The sequence below is a fragment of the Protomyctophum parallelum genome (assembly GCF_964188405.1).
Source record: "Protomyctophum parallelum genome assembly, chromosome: 5".
Lineage (NCBI taxonomy): Eukaryota > Metazoa > Chordata > Actinopteri > Myctophiformes > Myctophidae > Protomyctophum > Protomyctophum parallelum.
Window position 1 is genome coordinate 3,098,694 of NC_139702.1, and position 22,069 is coordinate 3,120,762.

Below are 22,069 nucleotides of genomic sequence, written 5' to 3' on the forward strand. Positions count from 1 at the left end.
ATAGGGTTCATCCTGATTTTGATAAATCTAGTGTGCAATCTAGTTTTGGCCTAAAGATGGTGCCAAAGGAAAAGTCTGGGTTCACCAAAATCCACATCCAGTTAAGTGGTGCAACTTGCACCACTTAAAAACAAAAAATATGATATATTAATGAATATGTAGCAGGCAGCTCTGTTTACCACTCTGTCTGTGTCATGTGTCATGTGCAACAGATACTATACATTCTGCTGTCGATTAGTCAGCCTGCGCTTTACGTCTAAAGACTAAACCAATCTGGGAACCGGAACCTTCATATATTATTATACTCTAAAACCGGAACCCATCTGCAAAACAAACATATCGGTAGCTTAGCTACGTGCGTGTGGAGGATGCGATCGAGTCGACCATGGTCCATGGATGATAATAAATATGTAAACATCAGAGAGAGATATATAGTCCAAGGAGTTCCACTCCACTTCCACAACAATACGCGATAAGAGGTAAACGTACTTGACTGTTATGAAACTATAGAGCGCTGTGGTCACTGCCGGTCAAGGGGCCAATGTGTGCGATGAATAAAGCCCTGTAGACAAAATGGCCTTTAGCAGAGTTGCCCCGCTAACTGCAGCTAATGGTGAGGTTCCAAACGGAACTATAAGTCCATTGTTTACATACCGCTAGATTATTAATGTGTATTATAATACAGTAGTAATATGTATATCATATGATTATGTAGGGCTACTTGAGCAATAGGGACTCCTTGTGCGTCCAGTGCGTTCCTCGCTAACGCAATGGACCAGGCCTTAAAAATAGCACCTTCGATCAAGATTTATTTACTCGAGTCTGACACTTGCTTAGTTTGACATTTATACTTACACATGATACGTACGTAAGCGCAAATGCCAGAGTCAATAAATACACGGCTATGATAGTCTAGTGTTGATCCAACACACAGCAGCCGCTGTAATGTTAGCATTAGCCTTAGTATGGATGGATAAATGGTACTGCAGGAGTCATGCAGCAGGAGATGTGATGTGGAGTGGAGTGTTGGCAGCTCTGCCTGAGCAGCCACATATGTAATAACATAATAGTAATTCACACGTAATGATAGTAATTAAGGTTCTGTTCCATCATTTAACAGTCCGTCCAGGCGTCCACTGAGCCAACATACACTGCACCCTGTTAGGACCTGAATGGCATAGTTAGTTTACATAACATAACAATATACCAGCAGCTATCAGCCACTGGAGTGGTGTTGTGGTTGGTTGTTTGTTTGATTGAAAAGGCAAAATGTATAGTCGCACAAAGTAGAGTGATACATTTGGGCTAAAAGGATAACTTGCACAAAAAAAATCCAGGGGACATAAACAACAAATAAGTTATCGATGATAGTCATCATTTACATCAATCTTGTAGATAAGCTAAATTCAGTGTAGAAATGTGATCTATAGATGAAGCTGAATCCAAGGAGCGCTGCCCTGCCCTGGGCACAATCATAACGGCAAACTCAATCAGCTCTTGTTATCGCTGCTTAAGTTGACACCGCAGTTATATGGTGGTTGCCGCTCGGCGGATTGGTCAATAGGGGAAAATGGAGTAAACCATGTATATAGACCCCTGGGGGACCATTCTCAACAAACAAAGTATATGGTAATAGTTTGAGTGATGCAAATAGATGCATATAGATATAGATGCATAAATAGATGGGTCCCATCTAAAAGACCACCCCTGTGTCCCTGGAGGGTTTAAAGGCTGATTTTGTACATCATTTTCCAGTTCCGGTTAAAACTACAGGGTAAAAACATGGCAGGCAGGTGTGAGGCTGACCTTATAGTACACCACCAGGGCCTGGATGTATGTGTGAGATTGCTCAGAATTGAATTAATTCCCACAAAGGTAGCACTTATAATGTTGAGAGAGGTGCTAGAGTGTGAGGTGTAGTGAGACAGACTCTGCAGTTCTGACTGCAAGGGGAGTTTATTCCACAATATGGGACCAGGAGAGTGGAGCGTTGACCCGGATGTTTCAGGGAAGGCTTGACTGATCTAAGCGGGAGGGGTTGTAGGGTTGGATAAGTATGGGGCCTACAAGGCCAACATGAACATTTTGGCTGGTTGAAGGACCAGGCATGCAGCATGCCTGTCCTGTGACATTCTGGATCATGTGGAGAAGCTTAAGTGAGCTTGCTGGGAGGCGGGGGGAGTTACAGTAGTCAAGCTTTGAAATAACTGAGCTGAGGCCTAGATAAGGAGTTGGGCACACTCCTGGCCTGAGTGACATATACTGTATAAGAGATGGAGAGAATGTTGGTTAGACTTATACTGGTCTATAGTATTTTATGTCTGAGGGTTCCAGGCTTGGTTTCTTGAGGAGCGGCGTGTCTCTGACTGACATGATGGCCTATCGGCATGGCAGACTGACGTTAATACAGATGTGTTGGTGTCTTGGTGATCATGGTAGTAATAAAAGGGAGTAGATCAGGGCCTGTGGTATGGAGCATTAAGGAAGGAAGGGGCTCTGGAGGACAGGGGGTTGGTCTAGTCTAGTGGATATCGCTAGTCTTAGGGCTTCATCTAGAGAGATAAGAGAGGAGGAGGACATGTTGGCGTTAGTATTTGGGTGAGTTGTGGGTAGATGGGAGAAAGAGCTAGGCGAGGGGTGTGGGTTTAAGGATAAATGGAAGATGATGCAATGAGGCAATCTTACCCGTAATAGAAAGAGTTCTTATAGCAGTGTATTTTATTCAGCAGAGAGAGAGAGAGACAGGAAAGGGAGTGATGTCTGTGCAGCAAATGGTTTGGCCGGCCAGTAATCAAACCAGGGACTCATTGTCAGGCGTTTGAGACCATGTGATTAGATATCATGTGCCCTAGCCCTAGCTATTGGGTCGCTTCCATTATTAAGTTGATTAGCTGCATCTGCAATGCTTACAAGAAATCCACGTTTTTACACTTCTTTAGTTTTGAACCTGTACAGGAAAACAAACAATTTAGTGGATTGCAAGTGTGGTGTGCCAGCATTGTAGGGTGTGTCGCTGGTCCCCAGGGTAAAGCCTAGGTATGTTTTCTTTTCTCAGTTAAGGCCATTTAGGCTACCTGGAGATGAAAGTGCTTCTCATTGATCCACTGTTTGCATAACATCCCGTCCTGCAAGACAGCCATGGTGGAGCCATTGGACACGGAGGAGATCTCAAATCTCACTGCATCTATTCTGTGATGTAGCCTAATGGTTGTTGTGTAATGAGTCCACACACAGGAATACGGTGTCAACCTTTAGCGAAGGGGTGTACACTGTACAGACAAGGACTTTATCTAAAAAAAAAATCAAACTGAAAAGGAAAAGCCTTTTCACCTTTAATATTATATTTCTGTTTTCCATCTCCCAGCTTTGCTGTGCTATCTTTTTCACCCCCTCTGTTTGGACCAGAGCAGCAGAACTTTTTGCACCACCACCGGCACCAGAGAGGCCCCCTTGCCTCTTTGGACCTGCAGCTGGTGCTGCTGCAGTGGCAGCTCTGAAGTTGGTCCAGATTGAAGTTCGGGCACAGCTCACCCTCCTCACCGTACTATTCTGCAGGTGGGTGCCAGGGGCTGGGGTATCACCACCAGCACAATGTATCACCACCGCAGCCTGCAGGAGGGGCCGCCACAACCTTTCCCCAACAGGCCTAGTCCTTTTCATCACCAAGAGCAAGCGCAGCAGCAGCAGCATCCGCAACAGCAGCATCAGCAGCATTCGCAGCAGCAGCAACATAATCAGCAGCAGCAGCAACTTCAGCAGCAGGATCCACAGCAGCAGCATCCACAGCAGCGGCAGCAACATCAACAGCAGCAGCAGCAGCAACTTCAGCAGCAGCATCCACATCAGCAACATCAACAGCAGCAGCAACAGCAGCATTCGCAGCAGCATCCACATCAGCAGCAGCAGCATTCGCAGCAGCATCCGCAGCAGCAGCAGCAACAGCAGCAGCAGCATGCACAGCATCCGCAGCAGCAGCAGCATTCGCAGCAGCATCCGCAGCAGCAGCAGCAACAGCAGCAGCATGCACAGCAGCAGCAGCAGCATTCGCAGCAGCAGCAGCAACAGCAGCAGCAACAGCAGCAACAGCAGCAGCAGCATGCACAGCATCCGCAGCAGCAGCAGCATTCGCAGCAGCATCCGCAGCAGCAGCAGCAACAGCAGCAGCATGCACAGCAGCAGCAGCAGCATTCGCAGCAGCATTCGCAGCAGCAGCAGCAACAGCAGCAGCCGCAGCAGCATCCACAGCAGCGGCAGCAGCAGCAGCACAGCCACTTCCAGAACCCTCCTATCATGGGCTCCAGGGACAGGGGCATGGAGTTGGACCGTATGGATGGCTGCTCCAGGGACAGGGGCATGGAGTTGGACCGTATGGATGGCTGCTCCAGGGACAGGGGCATGGAGTTGGACCGTATGGATGGCTGCTCCAGGGACAGGGGCATGGAGTTGGACCGTATGGATGGCTCACGGTCTGGAGGCGATGCCTCGCGACCTCGCTTTGAAAGCCAACCGGGCCACCAGCAAGGGCTGGATTGGTCAAGCTACCAACAACAGCCTGGCCAAATGTTTTCCAGTTCTCCCTGCACCGTGACCCAGCAGCCCTCTGCAATTGGTGTGCTTGCCCCGGTTTATGAACCACCTACCCCTCAGACGAGGGGCTCTAATAGTCGAGGTGTGACTATACAGAATATAGTGGATATCCCAGAAAGTGCAGGGAATATTTTGGCTAGCTTTGGGCTCTCCACGCAGGATCTGGAGCTTCTTAGTCAGTACCCTGAGGATGAGCTAACACCTGATAAATTACCCTACATCCTTAAGAACATGCTGAGCAGGAGATCAAATGATCAGAATATTGCAGCTTTCAACTCCTCTTCATATTCTCAGAGTGCTACACGCGCCGCCCGTGAAATACTGCCGCCTCCTTCCTGCTCCCAGAGAAGCTCGGGACATTGGCAATCCCCGGAAGTGTCCAACGTCCGCAGTGTTGCCCAGACCGCAGGAAAATGCATTGACTATGGTCATTCAAGTCTAGTCACTGATGTCAGCAGCAGCAGAGAGGCTTTCATACGAGAGCCGCTATCTAGTGAAAGAAAGATGATATCCACTAAGATAGATTGTCCACCAGCGTCCTCACTTCTTAAACAAGGAATGGACATGTCTGAAAGTTGGCAGGTTCGTCCACAGCCCGCTGATCCAAATACGTTTGGAGACCTGTATTACCGCGGTTCGAGCGGCGAAGTTCACAAGAGCAGACGGTCACCTTCAGCAGAATTTCCCCAGCCTCCCAGATCTCATTGTCCAGACCTACACTACAGAAGAAGCCCTTCATCTGAAATACAGAGCGACCTCTCCTCCTCCTCAATGTCCAGACGTCCTGCTCCATGGTCCTCCCTTTCAGAATCACGTGCCGGCAGTCACAGGTTGAGGTTACCCACTCCCTCCATGATATGTGATTTCTCAGCAGAGTTTCCAAAGGTGTACCCTCACACCTGCACCCTGTGTCTGATAGACTGCCAGCAGGCTAAGGTGAGTGCCAACGTGTCGTCGTCTCAATGTCTAAGGGTGTCCTTAAAGGAATACCTGCACACTGAATTTAACTCTTCAATTTGTTTTGCTAGGCAGTTGTCTTCTCAATGTCATCATCCTTCATTGAAACCAAACTAGTGTGTCAACCAGTGGCTAGTACCAATTCTTATTGGTTTTAATGTCGGATACTGTACAATACTAGATCATTTACCCATCAAGTGCCCGGTGAGAGGAAATACTGTACAAGTGCAAAATGTACAATAGTACATCATCTTTAAATGGCCAGAAGAGCCAAGGATATTTTCTCAGTCTGCTTCCGAGTATCCTATACTCTACTTTGCAAAATAATCAATTTGATTTAATCATGATTAAAATATAAATTTATATAATTTAAAAATATTATTTATGCCTGTATTGCATGACAATATTATGTAGTAATATTTACAGTACATTACTTATCCTTATTGGCTGGTAAAACTCTCCCTGGCTGGTAATTATTTATGTTCATTAACTTTAAATTAAAATGTAAGTTTGTTCCCTGCTGCAGGCTTTACTGTTTTGAGCTGCTTGGAGCAGTGGCGCTCTTCTTATTTACGAGGGTTTCAGTCCTACCTCAGACGAGCCCTTGGCTTTTAGCGAGTCTGCGGACAAGTTCAAGATGTCTGTGGTGGTGTTTGTCTGCCCAGCTTATGCCCAAATATTGACACCGATCCCAACGTCGGTGCAAATGTGAGAGGGAGCGATGTTGTGTGTGACATCTGACCAGAGCTTGATCAGCAAGAGAGGGGGGAGGAGAGACCTTTACCGTGGGGGGAAATTCAGTTTCAGCTTCACTCAGCTGATTGCTGCTCAGATGGTTTGAGACGGAGAGATCGACAGGAGAAGGGGAGGGTGAGTTGAAGTGGCAGACTGGAAGTGAGAGGGATAGAGGGCTTGTTTCACCCAATAACCTGGCCAATGCTCCGTAGTGTGTACTTAAACCTAAACCTTGCAAAGCAGACAAAACGTGCCTATTGAATATTGTTGTGTGGCCGATATAGGCACAAAGTACCCATCTATGATGTCAGTTATCTGACGTTGGAGTATATAGACTATATACCCAGCACTGTCCAGGTTATGGCGATGGTGTCAGTACAGTACACTACTGTGATGCTTTGTCAGGTTGTAGATCAATTCAATTACATTTTATGAAAGTGTCAAATCACAACAAGTTGTCTCAACAGTAACACAGTAAAGTTTACATGTAGAGCAGAGAACCGACAGAGATCCCACCCTGAGCAAGCAATGTTGTGTCAGTGAAAACGAAAAAACTCCCCCTTAGCTGGAACTTAAAAGAAATGTCAAGCAGAACCCAACTCTGGGGTGGGCGGCCAAGCCATCTGCTTCGACCGTGTCAGGGGAGGGAGGGAGAGAGAGAGAGAGAGAGAGGAGGAGGTGATACAGAGAGGGAGATACAGGCAAATACAAGTAGTGGCAATAATAAATGTAATTGTGTAAGATCATATGATAATATGATATGGTATAACAATGATGTTGGATAATATAACAATGTTAAGATAATACAGTGTGGTGGTAAATATAATATGGTAGCGCTCCATGGTCCTGGTCTGCGGTCACACTCTTGATAGGCAGCTGGGGGTCCATTATAGAAGTATATGGAACTGCGGAGTGGGAGACACAACAAGAAACTCTGGGGATGTTGAGTTAGTGGCAGGCCTTACTGACCATCATCAGCACACATTGAGTTAGTGGCAGGCCTTACTGACCATCATCAGCACACATTGTCAGCGTACTTTGAGGGCAGTATGTCAGTGCTATGATGACATCAGTACAAAGATGTAAGCACTGATTGTGTGTATTTGTCATTACCCAGTGGGGTCCAGTCTATGATGTCAGTCAGCTTACAGATCAGCAGTATCCACTACCCAAGTACTTGGAGGCCAGTCCAATTGATGGAATAAACTTTCCTCATGGATTATTCTCAGTCACTCAGAAGATGTGGGTGGTTAACCCATTTTGACCTGAGATCAGATTAAAAAAATGTCTTCTACATCCTGACAGTTTTCTGAAAAAGCTATGGCAGTCGTTCTTCGATTTTTCAAAAATAGCAGACCTACAAGCTCGTAGCGTGCCACTCGGTGGCACGCTATGAGCTTGTAGATCTGCTATTTTTAAATAGCTAAAGCATGACATGATGCTAACACCAAAAGGGGTTCCCGCCCAAAATGGGTTGCAAAATGCACGTTTGAGCTGATTGTCTGTTACGTTCCACTTCAGCAGTCCATCTCTAGCAGCATCTATAGATGCTAGCGCATTGCGAAACGGGGATAGACATCTGCTCCGACTGATGCCTTACTATGCTTGTTGGACACTATAGTATTGGTGTAACTTCTGCCGCTATTTTGTCGGCACTATCCGGCACACCCCGCCGGTATATTGTAACGTGCAGCAGCCAGCAGAATTGAAAGGGGGGGTTCTTGACGCTGTTGAGACGTGACATTTCTCTGACACATTTCAGCTCTCCGTCCTTTCTGAAATGGAAGACTAATGTATTTGCTATCACCTTCACAGGTGAACCTGTTGTAAGTCATGGCAGTATTAACATAGCCAGCAAAAAAGCACTACTTTAAATATGGCTTACTATCTCTAAATATGCTCACTATCTTCAACTTTGATTGTTGTAATATATTATAACCGGCTCCTAAATGATAATTTGCCATTTTTCTCTCCTGTTATACAGTATATTTCTCTCTCCTTTTTGTTTTTCTCCAGGACTGGATTGAGCATGGCAAGAGTGCAAAACACACTGATTCCTGCAGAGACTTACAAAACAAGTGAGGAGGCAATTAATTGTCCTGTAGATGCCTTGATATCTTTTGTTTATTCACGTTAAAGACCAGCATTTTTAATATGTTTGTTTTGTTTAGGTCGTTTTGGCAATACTCCACAAAGTATTCTATGAAGAAGGGACAAAAAGCCTGCATTTATTACCCACAAGTTCTGTGTGCATGTACTCATGACACAGCCGTTTTAAATTAATGCAAAAGGGTCTGTGTGTCTGTCTGGTGACCTGATGGCTGACATCTATTTTGCTGTAATTGAGTAATTCATAATAAGAAAATATTTTGTTTGTTTAGGTACCCGGAGTGGAAACCCGATGTACCAAGGTCGGTTTGACTTGCGTTTTCCAAAGAATTATTTTAGCGCCTAAAACATTATTTGTTTTGTGTCGATTTTGGTCTCTTGTTATCTTTTTACGGAGTTGTATATTTGATTCCCTTCTTTCTCACCCCACTGTCATCTCCTCACCGCTGCAGGAGGGAACAACACTCACTGGGTGGAGATGACAGCCCAACCACCAAGGAGCGTTCTCCCCCTCTGTCTGTCTCAGCGAGGAGAGAGAGAACGGGGAGAGAGAGTGAGCGACTGAAACGAGGTACCATAGCGCGCGCACGCACGCACGCACGCACGCACGCACGCACACACGCACGCACGCACGCACGCACGCACGCACGCACGCACGCACACACACACACACACACACACACACACCCACAGGTGTGGGACATGGATTTTGTTTTGCTGTGAATTTGAGGCGCATGGTCCGCTCGTGATCGTCCTTCCAAGGTGAAACACGATCCGGGTCACGGCACCAATGTAACGCCCGGGATTCAAACTCGGGTCTCCCACGTGAAAGTCCAATATCTTAACCACTAGACCAAAGGGATATCCCTAAGATTCCCTATAGACTGGGGGAGATATTAGACTTGTGAGGCCAACAGACGTCGGCTCTGAGCCACTCTGCTACATATTCACCAAACAGGCGTCGGCTCTGAGCCACTCTGCTACATATTCACCCAACAGGCGTCGGCTCTGAGCCACTCTGCTACACATTCACCCAACAGGCGTCGGCTCTGAGCCACTCTGCTACATATTCACCCAACAGGCGTCGGCTCTGAGCCACTCTGCTACATATTCACCCAACAGGCGTCGGCTCTGAGCCACTCTGCTACACATTCACACAACAGGCGTCGGCTCTGAGCCACTCTGCTACATATTCACCCAACAGGCGTCGGCTCTGAGCCACTCTGCTACACATTCACACAACAGGCGTCGGCTCTGAGCCACTCTGCTACATATTCACCCAGTTTGAAGATGTAAATCGTCTGTCGGATTTCAGGATTCAAATTCAATAAAATAACGCCAAGATCATAACGCCTCACGAGCTTGAACATCTACTAGCTTTGATTAGCAGATGTGACGTCACACATTCTGTGTCACGGCACCAATTGTGTATCTTCCTCATGTTAATTCACCAGCAGAACACCATGGTTGTGGAAAGGAGCCAGAGAGAAGAGACAGCCCCAAGCACTCTCACATAGGGGGATCGTCCTCTAGCAGCCATCGACATGAGAGAAGAGACAGACACTCACCAGGTCAGCATTGTCCCTGTGAAGATCTACAACCTCAAAATGCATCGCTTCGCGCTTTGAGCTTGCAAATCTGCTGCTTTCGATGTGACGCTGTACTGTAGACTTTAACACAATGAGTGCCACCTGGTGGACGAAAGTGGTGGTGCTTGGGTGCCACGTGATGAGAAGCAATTCCGGTTTTGGGTGCCATCTTGGATGCTAAAGCAATAACACCAATGCTAGCGAGCTAAAGTGAGGTCCATCCTTTCTCTAGAAAATGCCAATGTTCCAATCACGATCACCGGATAATCAGAAAAGACCTCCGAACATCGGCGGTATGTTCAAAACCACGGACAGTGGCGTAGTTTCTGAGAAAAGAGCGTGCAAAGGCTGTGGCTAAAACAGAAGCTAATGTGGTTGGTCGCACACACGCAGTGCTGGCGAGGCCCTAGCAAGAGGGATACTTGCTAGGGCCTCGCCAGCACCAGCTGGCAACCAGTTGCTCGCCAGCAACTGGGGCGATTGCAAAAATGGAAAATAGCTAGGCAATCTTATAGCGATATTAAACACCTTAAGACGAGCCTACTCGTCATGAGCACCTCGCGTAATTAATTAATAATGGCTAGTATACCCGTCCTTAAGATCAAATGTGATTTTGCATCTTCCTTCTGTTAATTCACCAGCAGAAGACCATGGTCGTGGAAAGGACCCCCGGCCCAGCAGTGTCCACAGTCCCAAGCGCTCTCACAGAGGGGGGTCCGCCTCTAGTCGATCTGAGAAAAGAGACAGCCCTGAGCGCTCTCACAGAGGGGGGGCCGCCTATGGTAGCCATCGACCTGAGAGAAGAGACAGCCCCAAGCTCTCTCACAGAGGGGCGTCCTCCTCTACTAGCCATCGACCTGAGAGAAGAGACAGCCCCGAGCTCTCTCACAGAGGGGCGTCCTCCTCTACTAGCCATCGACCTGAGAGAAGAGACAGCCCCGAGCTCTCTCACAGAGGGGCGTCCTCCTCTACTAGCCATCGACCTGAGAGAAGAGACAGCCCCAAGCTCTCTCACAGAGGGGCGTCCTCCTCTACTAGCCATCGACCTGAGAGAAGAGACAGCCCCGAGCTCTCTCACAGAGGGGCGTCCTCCTCTACTAGCCATCGACCTGAGAGAAGAGACAGACACTCACCAGGTCAGCATTGTCCTCTCTCTCCTTCTACTCCTCGCCAGTGGTGTAAAGTAACATTTATTCCAGTACTGTGCTTAACCTTTCCTGGTTACTGTTAACTACCTAGAGCTACCTGGTCATGATGAGAGACTGACGACTCCATCTCCTTTATTCATTAATTATTCCCTTGTTTATTTTGCCTGAATCTGCGGCTACAGGACGTTCTTCCGGTGACAGCTTGAAACATCCCCGCGATGAATCTTCTAGACGTGACGAGCCGTCAGCCAAGGCCCCAAAGACAGAGCCTAAGCCTGCGTCCAAGACAACTAAGTCAGAGCGCTCTGGGGCTAAGTCTGAGTCCAAGACAACTAAGTCAGAGCGCTCTGGGGCTAAGTCTGAGTCCAAGACAACTAAGTCAGGGCACTCCGAGGCTAAGCCTGAGTCCAAGACAACTAAGTCAGGGCGCTCCGAGGCTAAGCCTGAGTCCAAGACAACTAAGTCAGGGCACTCCGAGGCTAAGCCTGAGTCCAAGACAACTAAGTCAGGGCACTCCATTGTTAAGTCTGACTCCAAGACAACTAAGACAGGGCGCTCCGAGGCTAAGCCTGAGTCCAAGACAACTAAGCCTGAGTCCAAGACAACTAAGCCTGAGTCCAAGACAACTAAGCCTGAGTCCAAGACAACTAAGCCTGAGTCCAAGACAACTAAGCCTGAGTCCAAGACAACTAAGCCTGAGTCCAAGACAACTAAGCCTGAGTCCAAGACAACTAAGCCTGAGTCCAAGACAACTAAGCCTGAGTCCAAGACAACTAAGTCAGAGCGCTCCGAGGCTAAGTCTGAGTCCAAGTCAGGGCGCTCTGAGGCTGATAGACGTGATGACTCTGCCAGACACAAACTGCCGTTGTCAGCCAAGGCCCCAAAGACAGAGCCTAAGCCTGAGTCCAACAAAACGAAGTGCTCCGAGGCTGATGAAACAGTGAGTCTAATAGACTTTGTTTTAAAGCTACATTATGCAATTTGATTATGAACTTAATTCTTCTTGTGCCGAGCGCAATGATTCTAGACTCTGATGGCTCCAACAAACTGCACTAATCGGATGTTTACGTTAGAGGCATAAAATATGGGCTTTAAAGAGTGCTGTGATGTCTCTTTTTTTACGGATTAGATCGTAACATTATATTCTTATTTCCTTTGTATACCCTAAGTACTCTATGAGTTTTCTATGTCAAATTCCTTGTATGGGAACATACCAATGCCAATGCACTGAGGATGCACTGGCCCAGTGTAGCAGCCTCTCCATCAGAGACCAGCCCATTACTGCCACTTTAGCCAAGGTTCCTATTTATTGTATTAATTTAGTTATATATTAAAGGAGAATTCCATGCTAGAATGCTTTCTTATCTTTCTTACCTTTCTTTGTAGTTGTTACGTCCCCACCAAAGAGGTCCAGGTGTTTTTTTGTTCAAAAACTCCTTATTGGCTATTTTCCCTACCATAAGCCCTCAATGAATTGCATTGCATTGAATGGGAATTGAATGGGGCTATGGGGTGTTATGCTAGTTCGCTTATTTCCATCGAAAGAAGTAGTAAAGTGTGCCGCTTGGGATATTATTTACATTATGAAGAGAGGATATATACAAAGAAATTATAATTTTGAGCGATGGAAATAAGCGAATTAGCACAACACCCCATAGCCCCATTCAATTCCCATTCAATTCAATGCAATTCATTTAAGGCTTATGGTAGGGGAAACAGCCAATAAGGAGCTTTTGCACAAAATAACACCTGGACCTCTTTGGTGGGGACATAACAACTACAAAGAAAGGTAAGAAAGCCTTCTAGTATGGAATTCTCCTTTAATATTTAGTGGTAGTTCCATCAGTGACATTTATTTTGAATGTGTGTTGAAGATAACAAAATATGAAATGATGGTTGTGAGCTATAAGACATCAATAGAGGTTCAGATACAGTTAGATCAATTTAAGTGTGAATACTCTACTTACAGTATGTGCTTGTATATAAATGAATGCATTTTCTTATTATTGCCATGTGTCCTTTCTTTTAGAAACCAGATGATTCAACAGCAGTCAGTAAAGGGTAAGTTAGATGGGTTCTCTTCTTTTACAAGCCTGCTGTACATACCCTCTCATTCCTCCTCTAACAAAACACATCAGAGATAAAAAAATCGACTTTGTGTTTGTGTCTTCACAGGACATCTACCCAGGAACTGGCTGCCAAAGGTGTTGAGGATTCAGGTAAGGTGATGCCAAAGCCCATGGAGAAAATAAAAAATATACTGTAGGTCAGGGGTATTCAACTGGCGGACCGCGGTCCGACCACCTCTTTGCGGACCACCCAAAAAAAAAAAAAAAAAGTTAAGTTAATAATATAAATAACATCAGATGGTATACATTTCTCATGTGAAATTGCTGCAAAGGCCCCCAAAATGTCCCCCAAGGGCCCCCAAAATTCTGGCACGCGCTACGCGCGCACAGTGTGGCCTGCCAGGGCGTATAACTCCCGGCCTGATTTAGAGTTCCACTCCGGGCCTGCACTCTGCACCCCATTATTAGTTGGGTGGAAGGGGATCTGATTTGTATAAGCTTGGCTTGACCATACTAAACGGGCATAGAGCCCCGCTCTCCGATGGACGCCGCGCATGGGACCGGACCTCGGTCTTATTCAAAAAAATATGTGTGGACCTTCATCATTTCTAGTTGAGGACCCCTGCTGTAGGTCAACCCGAGAGCCTCTTTACCCAGAAGTTTTTTGTCCATTTTATGCCGTTTAAAGCCAGTGATTCTAAGTCTGTTTCCAATTTCCCATCCAGGAAACGGGCCTAAACTTCACAAGGAAACTTCAGCAGAGGAATGTAGTTATAATCCCATCGTGTTGATCACTAGGCTTTCTGAGAGTGATGTCATCGAACTGTGCCAGCCATTTAAAGCTACGGAATTAGGAAAGGTGGGTGTGAAGGAATCACAAACACGTTGCAGGGAAGGGTTTAATGAGGTTTAACCCATTCTGACCTGAGATCAGATTCATACGAGGTTTCCACTGGACACACACTGGTCTGATTAACCCATTCTGACCTGAGATCAGATTCTAAAAATGTCGTTCTTCGATTTTTCAAAAATATCAGACCTACAAGCTCGTATCGCGCCACTCGGTGGCGCGCTACGAGCTTGTAGGTCTGATATTTTTCAATAGCTAAAGCACAACATGATGCTGACACCAAAATGGGTGCCCGGTCAGAATAGGTTAATGAGGGTTAATGAGGTTTTGTACTAAAAACAATCATCAGCAAGCAGTGCTGGACAGCCTATATTCTCATAATTTAAAAAGTTTCATTTAATGGTATTAAATCAAATTAATATTGGCTTGCTGAAATAACCCAAATAAAATTTGTGTCCATTAATAATGGGCTTTAATTACCACAATTTGTTTTCATAATATAGTAGTGAAGATTTTGCCTGATTTAGAAATAATAATTTATTAGTTTAAAAAAAGAAGCTTTATTCAACGATGATCGTGGTTACACTATTTATTTTCCACAACACACAGCGTTTATTTTTTCTCTCTTTTTTCTTTTACTTTTACATCTGGTTCACATCTTTTGTCCCAAGACGTGAATTGGAGCATATATCTGTTGGTATTGTATTGGTTAAGAAGAGCGGTGGGACATGGGCGGACGACGTTCTTAACCCATTTTGGGCGGGAACCCCTTTTGGTGTTAGCATTATGTTATGCTTTAGCTATTGAAAAATAGCTCAAAAATAGCTCATAGCGCGCCACTGAGTGGCGCGCTATGAGCTTGTAGGTCTGCTATTTTAGAAAAATCGTGAAAATGCGACACAAATCTTTGAATATATATTCTTTCAGAAGACTTTTTTTTTATTTCGATGTCAGGCCTAAATTCTTAAAGGCAGAGCTGCCCATCTTGACTTGTCCTTGAATTCTCTTCCTAGGAGTCACCTGACAATGACATGGACAGCCACGCAGTACCCACTGCTGACCAGGAGGACCTCACTCCTCAAGAACATGACAACTCTGTCCCAGGAGAGAAGAAAGAAGAAGACATTGTCATTGACAACAGAAATGCAGGGGATGATGAAAAGATCAGCGGCAATGTTGAGGTGTGTAATGATGACGGCACGGTCATTCTCTTAGGCTTATCAGAATGTTTGGAATTTTAATTTAGTTTCACTCCATTATTCAGTCTGAAAAATGAGTTTTGGGTCAAAAAAAGCTTGATGATCACGGTTACACAATTTATTTTATTTTCCACAACACAGAGGTTTTTTTTTTTTTACATCCGGTTCACATCTCGGGTCCCAGTGGGACCTCTTTCTTGACTGAAAATTAAAACACTGCCGGTTTTGGAAGGATTTCTTAATACATGGCAGTGAATGTGTCAATACATTCCCTGCCAGGTATTAAGCAGTGAATGTGTCAATACATTCCCTGCCAGGTATTAAGCAGTGAATGTGTCAATACATTCCCTGCCAGGTATTAAGCAGTGAATGTGTCAATACATTCCCTGCCAGGTATTAAGCAGTGAATGTGTCAATACATTCCCTGCCAGGTATTAAGCAGTGAATGTGTCAATACATTCCCTGCCAGGTATTAAGCAGTGAATGTGTCAATACATTCCCTGCCAGGTATTAAGCAGTGAATGTGTCAATACATTCCCTGCCAGGTATTAAGCAGTGAATGTGTCAATACATTCCCTGCCAGGTATTAATTAATTAATTTACTCCTGCCTCGATCTTTTCATTTTGTACTGTTATTTTGAAGGCAAACGATTCACGGCCATGGAACGGAAGTGAAAAACAGCTATGTAAAATCACCTGCAATCTTTTTTAATAAGCTTTTCCAAATAAATATTAGATACTTGTCTTGTTTAACGATACAATACATGATTCTATCCTGTAAAAGTGTTTAATACTTCTACTGCTGGATTTGGTTTCATTTGAACTGTGGTCCAGCTTGACATGTCCTTGATTTCTATCCTAGGAGTCACCTGACAAAAACCACACAGTGCCCCCTGCTGACCAGGAGGACTCCATTCCTCAGGAGAATAACAGCCACACAGTGCCCCCTGCTGACCAGCAGGACTCCACTCTTCAGGAGAATAACAGCCACACAGTGCCCCCTGCTGACCAGGAGGACTCCACTCTTCAGGAGAATAACAGCCACACAGTGCCCCCTGCTGACCAGCAGGACTCCACTCTTCAGGAGAATAAAGAATCTGTCCCAGGAGTGATCAAATCAGAAGGTGCCGACTTGAACAACGTAAATGCAGAGGTTTGTGATGATGGTGGAACACACATTGAAACACACACTTGAACACTCATTTCATTCTTGGAATAGAGAGTAAGTGACAATCCGCAAGATCACAAGAGCCCTGCAAGCCCGTTGGGACCCGACCAGGTCCCGGCCTGGCCCGCCAAAACGGACTTTTTCTATCCCTGACCAACAGGCCCAGACTGGACTTTCTTCTGCAGTGCGGTAGCATGCTCCGGCCGCTGTCCACTCCATAGTGACGTGACAATCCACCCACAAGCCACCCCTACACACAGACACACACACACACACACACACACACACACACACACACACACACACACACACACACAGACACACAGACACACACAGACAAGCACAGTTGGCAAGCTAAAATCTGAAGACCTTTAACAAATGGTGTGTTGAATTCTCTTCAGACATAAAACTTTTTTCCTTCATTCTGTCAGAGTGCTACAGTGCTAACCGTGCTCTCATCCTCTCTCTCTCTTCTAATTATTTGTGCACTGCAGCTGCGAGCACACACATACAGGTGTGCACACACAGGTGTGCGCACACACACACACCCCGAGACAGTGACACGTTGTGAGCTTGTAGATTGGCTATAGTGTCGTTCTGAGCAACAAGCAGTCACAATTTAAATACTTCAGGAGAATTACCGCCTACCAAACGAGTACAGTGTTCCTCCGTCATTATTATTGTGGGTTTGTTTTTTATCATGCAGCGTGAGAGCAGACTGCAGAGCGCTGCTAGACTGTGAATGCACGCACAGCGAGGTGCTAGAAAAGGTGTCAGGCTTCGGGCAGGGCCGGGCTTTAACCCATTCTGACCTGAGATCAGATTCATACGAGGTTTCCACTGGACACACACTGGTCTGATTAACCCATTCTGACCTGAGATCAGATTTAAAAAATGTCAGTCGCTCTTCGATTTTTCCAAAATAGCAGACCTACAAGCTCGTATCGCGCCACTCGGTGGCGCGATATGAGCTTGTAGATCTGCTATTTTTAAATAGCTAAAGCATAACATGATGCCAACACCAAAATGGGTGCCCGGTCAGAATGGGTTAAAACTGAGGTACTATAACGGGCTGGGCCGGGCCGGACCTTAACTCAATGGACCCGGGCCGGGCCAGGGCCCATATTTTGCGACCGTGCAGGGCTCTAAGCTGTTATTTTATTGGTTAAGAAGAGCGGTGTGACATGGGCGGACCGACGTTCTTAAAGGCAGAGCTGCCCATCTTGACATGTCCTTGAATTCTCTTCCTAGGAGTCACCTGACAATGACATGGACAGCCACGCAGTACCCACTGCTGACCAGGAGGACCTCACTCCTCAAGAACATGACAACTCTGTCCCAGGAGAGAAGAAAGAAGAAGACATTGTCATTGACAACAGAAATGCAGGGGACGATGAAAAGATCAGCGGCAATGTTGAGGTGTGTAATGATGACGGCACGGTCATTCTCTGAATGTAGCTTCATTGACCGGGTTTCCAAAACCTGAGCGGAAAACCGTTTTGCGCTGCGGACAGAAGAAGCTGTGACGGCGTGTGCGCAGCTGTTTTTAGACAGCTGGTGGATGGGAATTAAGCTCCACCTCCGCGGACGACTTGCGCTCTCCTCAGCGCAAGTCGTCCGCGCGGTCGTCCGCAAGCCGTCGCGCAAGTCGTCTGCGGAAGTGGAGCTTTTTTTCCATCCACCAGCTGTCTAAAAACCCGGTTTTTCGGCTGTCCGCAGCTCTTTTGACAGTGTGGCAGTACTGTGTCACTGAACGGAATAGTTCCGACCTACAAAATCTCCCCATGTAGCCAGAATGTTTGGAATTTTAATTTAGTTTTACTCCATTATTCAGTCTGAAAGTGCTTAACATTGTTCAGAGTTTTCTGAGATGGGAGGGAGACTTTGGCAATTGGTTCATCCCTAGACCAATAGGAGAGTGTGTGATGTCATCATGTCGAGCGACAACTGATCCATTTTATCATGTTCCTCAGGAGACGTTAGAGGAGGACCAGTTCCAAGACTTCCCAGACTTCCTGGACTTTGTGACAGTTGACGAGGTGGGATACACGACCCAAGGGGTGGAGGAACCAAAGGCAAACACCTCCAGATCACAGGGAGACAAAAGCGCTGTAAAAGCAGAGGAGAAGAGGAGAGGAGGGGACAGGGGGACACGGGAGAGAGAGGAGAGGCGGAAAAGGTACAGGGAGGATTCTCCTGGGTCAGGGTCGAAGGGAAGTAAGCGGAGCTCAGGGAGAGACGGCTCGGAGACATCCAGCCGGCAGGGAGACAAAAGGGTGGTAAAAGCACAAGAGAAGAAGGACCGGGCGAAACACTCTGTTGAAACAGAGGAGGAGAGGCACCAACGGAAAGAAAGAGAGGCCAGGAGAGAGAAAGATGCGGCGAAACACGTTGAAACAGAGGAGGAGAGGCACCAACGGAAAGAAAGAGCAGCCAGGAGAGAGAAAGATGCGAGAGAGAGACAGGAGCGGGAGGAGAGACGGGAGAGCGAGTGGAGATATAAGGTAAGGAAGGAGAAAAGGTAAAAGTTGGATTAAGTACACACTGTTTACTACCATTTACCACTGTTTACTACCATTTACCAAAGGTAAGAAAGCCTTTTAGTATGGAATTCTCCTTTAAGTACACACTGTTTACTACCATTTGCATCTTATTCAGTACAGACTGTCGATGAACTTTGCATCCACATGGCGGAAAGGCTAGTTTTTGACACTATGGTGTCCCTGGCTGTGATCATTTGACACATTATTACTTGTAGTCTATCTGTTCTAGTTTTGGCAACTACAACAAATCGTTACACACTATCCCTATAGTCATGTGTTCAAGCCGGATCTGTCCGATATTTCACATTGGCTTTCAAAGTTTGCAGGATTTGCAATTTACGTGAAATCTTTCACAGACTTTCCTACTAGGCTGAGGAATATATCCCACCCTTTTCACCACCAGCAGGTGGATTTTTGCAAAACACATTTTTGGAACAACATTTCTCAAATCATCCAATTGCCAACCAAGGCGTAAAGAAAGTGAAGAAATGGCACCCTTTTCACATAGCATATTATAGCGCCACCAGGAGGCCACAACCTGACCTTCCCTGGTGGAGACCTGTGCCCCACACTTTATCTAGTTTTTTTCCTCACGTAAGATACTAATGATAAAATTATTCTAAAGTCTTTCAATCTCAAAGTTTCACTCTGCAATCAATTGGAGATATTAACAGTTAATGTAGTAAGTAGACAGTTAGTGCTGGACAATTCATCAGAAAATGCAATGCAATCTCATTTTGTGAAGAATCGTGCAGCACTAGTTGGCTTTCCAATTAATTTTAGTTATTTTAGCTCATATTTTTTTAATAAATATTTTCTGAGAAAAAATAAGAATCGTGTGAGAATTGTGATCTAAATTCTTGTGAAAGATGACACATCAAACCAAAACAACGGCTAGACCAAAAAGGTGTAGCCGTACCTTATAATGCACACCCTTCTTACTTTAGTCTATATAACCTTCATCACAATCACAATCATCATTCATTAAAAAAAGAAAACTATGTTTCTATAGTGTTTGTAATTGTTAGTTAATAATGAACTACAATATATGAATTATTAATAATGAATACTTCCTGTCATGCTGCTGCAGGTCAGCTGCTGTCATGTATTTGGTTTAATTTGTACGTGTCTTTGTTTGCTGTGCCTAGGAGTCACCTGACGATGACAAAGACGACCACACAGTGCCCGCTGCTGAAGAGGAGGACTCCATGTCAATTCTTTATGATTATGTAAAGTCTGACTATATTAAGATGTCCTATAATTTATTTGGCGAGGTAATGGGCTACCACTGTAATCTCTGTGACATCAGAAGGAATGAATTGACCATAGACAACCACTTGAAGGGAAAAAATCACAACATATTGCTCATTCAGAAGAACACCTTAAGGAGCTTGTACCTGGCAGAGAAGAGAAGAGAAGATGACTTTGAGGATATCTGCAGGAATGAATGTATTGTGTCGATCCATCCATCACAGCATCCAGACACACTCTTTCGCTGTGAGCTCTGTAAGGACGACCTCAACGAGACTGTATACGAACACCTGAGGAGTAAAAGACACATGACTTCACTGTTTTTCAAGAAGGTGAATCATCTTTTGGCCGGAGTAAAACAGACAAATCTACAACAAGGTGTTCTTTGGTACAACTGGATAACCGAACTGCTGCAAAAAAAGAAAGAGACCAAGGCAATCACGCAAGAGGAATTGGACAAGATGAACTCTGGACCAAAGGAGACCAAGTCATCTAGCTCTGCTGCTGGTGATGGAGAGGTTTGGTCCAGCAAGCCTGCTGATCTTGAACTTTCCAAGGTATTTGATACTTTATAGTTTTTCAGTTTTTCTGACTAGTGACTTTACATTTTATCTGGAGATTGGGTAGTTAATTTCCCTTGCATTTATAAAGAGATAAATTGACGGATTAAACAATGTTCAGCTTCACAACGCTTGCACCTTTCTGTTTGCTGCTGCCTATATTTTCCTTGCCATTATTTGCTGTAGACATCAAAGTTTTGGGGTTTTGAGAACATTCCTTCTAGCAACTTTGATCTTACATTTTCTATTTTGAGCTTGATTGTGAACATCTCTCTCGGTCTTGTGATCCATCTTAGCTGGTCCACATATAGGCAGGAATGGTTTACTTGTGGGGACAAGGGTTACATATTGTAAAGTAAGATGACGTTGCAGTGATACTGATACATGTGGTCCAGCTGTCTGTTTGTTCAGTGCTTTCGAACATCTGGGTTCAGCCATGAATAAGTTAACAGAACAATTTGTTTTATAGCAAGCCTTTTCATTTTGATACTTTGCTCATGATGAGACATATCATTCAGTCATTCAGACAGACATAGTATTAAGTAAAATAAAATAAAATAAGAAAAGTGTTGTCCTTATTTACTCTTCCCGTAGGAGTCGCCTGCCGATGACAAAGACAACCCCACCGTGCCCACTGTTGACCAGGACGCCATACGACCTCAAGATCATGGAAACTATCTAGAAGAAGTGTGTTTTGATGATGGCACAATCCTTGGCTTCCACTGTAAAGTCTGTAAATGCAGCTTCCTAACTGATACTAAAGACACCCATCTGAAGGGAAGGGTTCACAAGGAAAACGAGATTGAGGCGGACCTCAATAAATATATTGTGGAGGTTAATGCCCCGAATAAAACCAGGTGCTTCTACTGTAAGCTCTGTGATCGCACCCTTGATACACTTTATGATGGGAAGGACGCCCACCTGAAGGGAAGAAGACACGTTGCTAATCTGCTTGGCAAGAACAGAAAGCTGGACCTCCTGGACTTTGTGACGGTAGACGAGGTGGGAGACATAAACAACTTCCCCAGTTCTCCTCCACCCAACGCCGTTGCCATGGATACTACAGTGGTGGTAGATAAGGTAAGATATGTGAGTTTAAAGACATGGATACCACAATGTTTGTACACAAGATGGGAGACGTGACCGACTTCCCCAGGTCACCCAGTTTAGCATTAAGCCTTAAGCCCAGTATACTTCGTCGTAGGAAGGTGTCACACAGAAAATAGCTCACGATGCTTAGCAGATGTGATGCGGCGTGAGCACGTAGATGTGCTATTTTCATTATGTCATTAGCCACCATTTCG

The 22,069-nt window shown here is 45.4% G+C and overlaps 1 protein-coding gene across 1 annotated transcript in view; it reads left to right on the forward strand.

Annotated features, from left to right (window-relative positions):
• Nucleotides 1-344: 344 nt before the first annotated feature.
• LOC310859198 (uncharacterized protein) overlaps nt 345-22,069 on the forward strand; it is a 70,122-nt gene continuing 48,397 nt past the window's right edge. The window contains exons 1-18 of the mRNA XM_083765599.1: nt 345-479; nt 3,365-3,954; nt 4,114-5,523; nt 8,296-8,357; nt 8,661-8,690; nt 8,841-8,959; nt 9,846-9,959; nt 10,619-11,113; nt 11,308-12,065; nt 13,155-13,186; nt 13,301-13,344; nt 13,920-14,053; nt 15,058-15,225; nt 16,151-16,396; nt 17,663-17,830; nt 18,385-18,915; nt 20,103-20,762; nt 21,360-21,845. Coding sequence (XP_083621725.1) covers nt 3,592-3,954; nt 4,114-5,523; nt 8,296-8,357; nt 8,661-8,690; nt 8,841-8,959; nt 9,846-9,959; nt 10,619-11,113; nt 11,308-12,065; nt 13,155-13,186; nt 13,301-13,344; nt 13,920-14,053; nt 15,058-15,225; nt 16,151-16,396; nt 17,663-17,830; nt 18,385-18,915; nt 20,103-20,762; nt 21,360-21,845 — 5,820 coding nt within the window. The 5' untranslated portion in view covers nt 345-479; nt 3,365-3,591. The remainder of the gene's footprint in view (nt 480-3,364; nt 3,955-4,113; nt 5,524-8,295; nt 8,358-8,660; nt 8,691-8,840; nt 8,960-9,845; nt 9,960-10,618; nt 11,114-11,307; nt 12,066-13,154; nt 13,187-13,300; nt 13,345-13,919; nt 14,054-15,057; nt 15,226-16,150; nt 16,397-17,662; nt 17,831-18,384; nt 18,916-20,102; nt 20,763-21,359; nt 21,846-22,069) is intronic.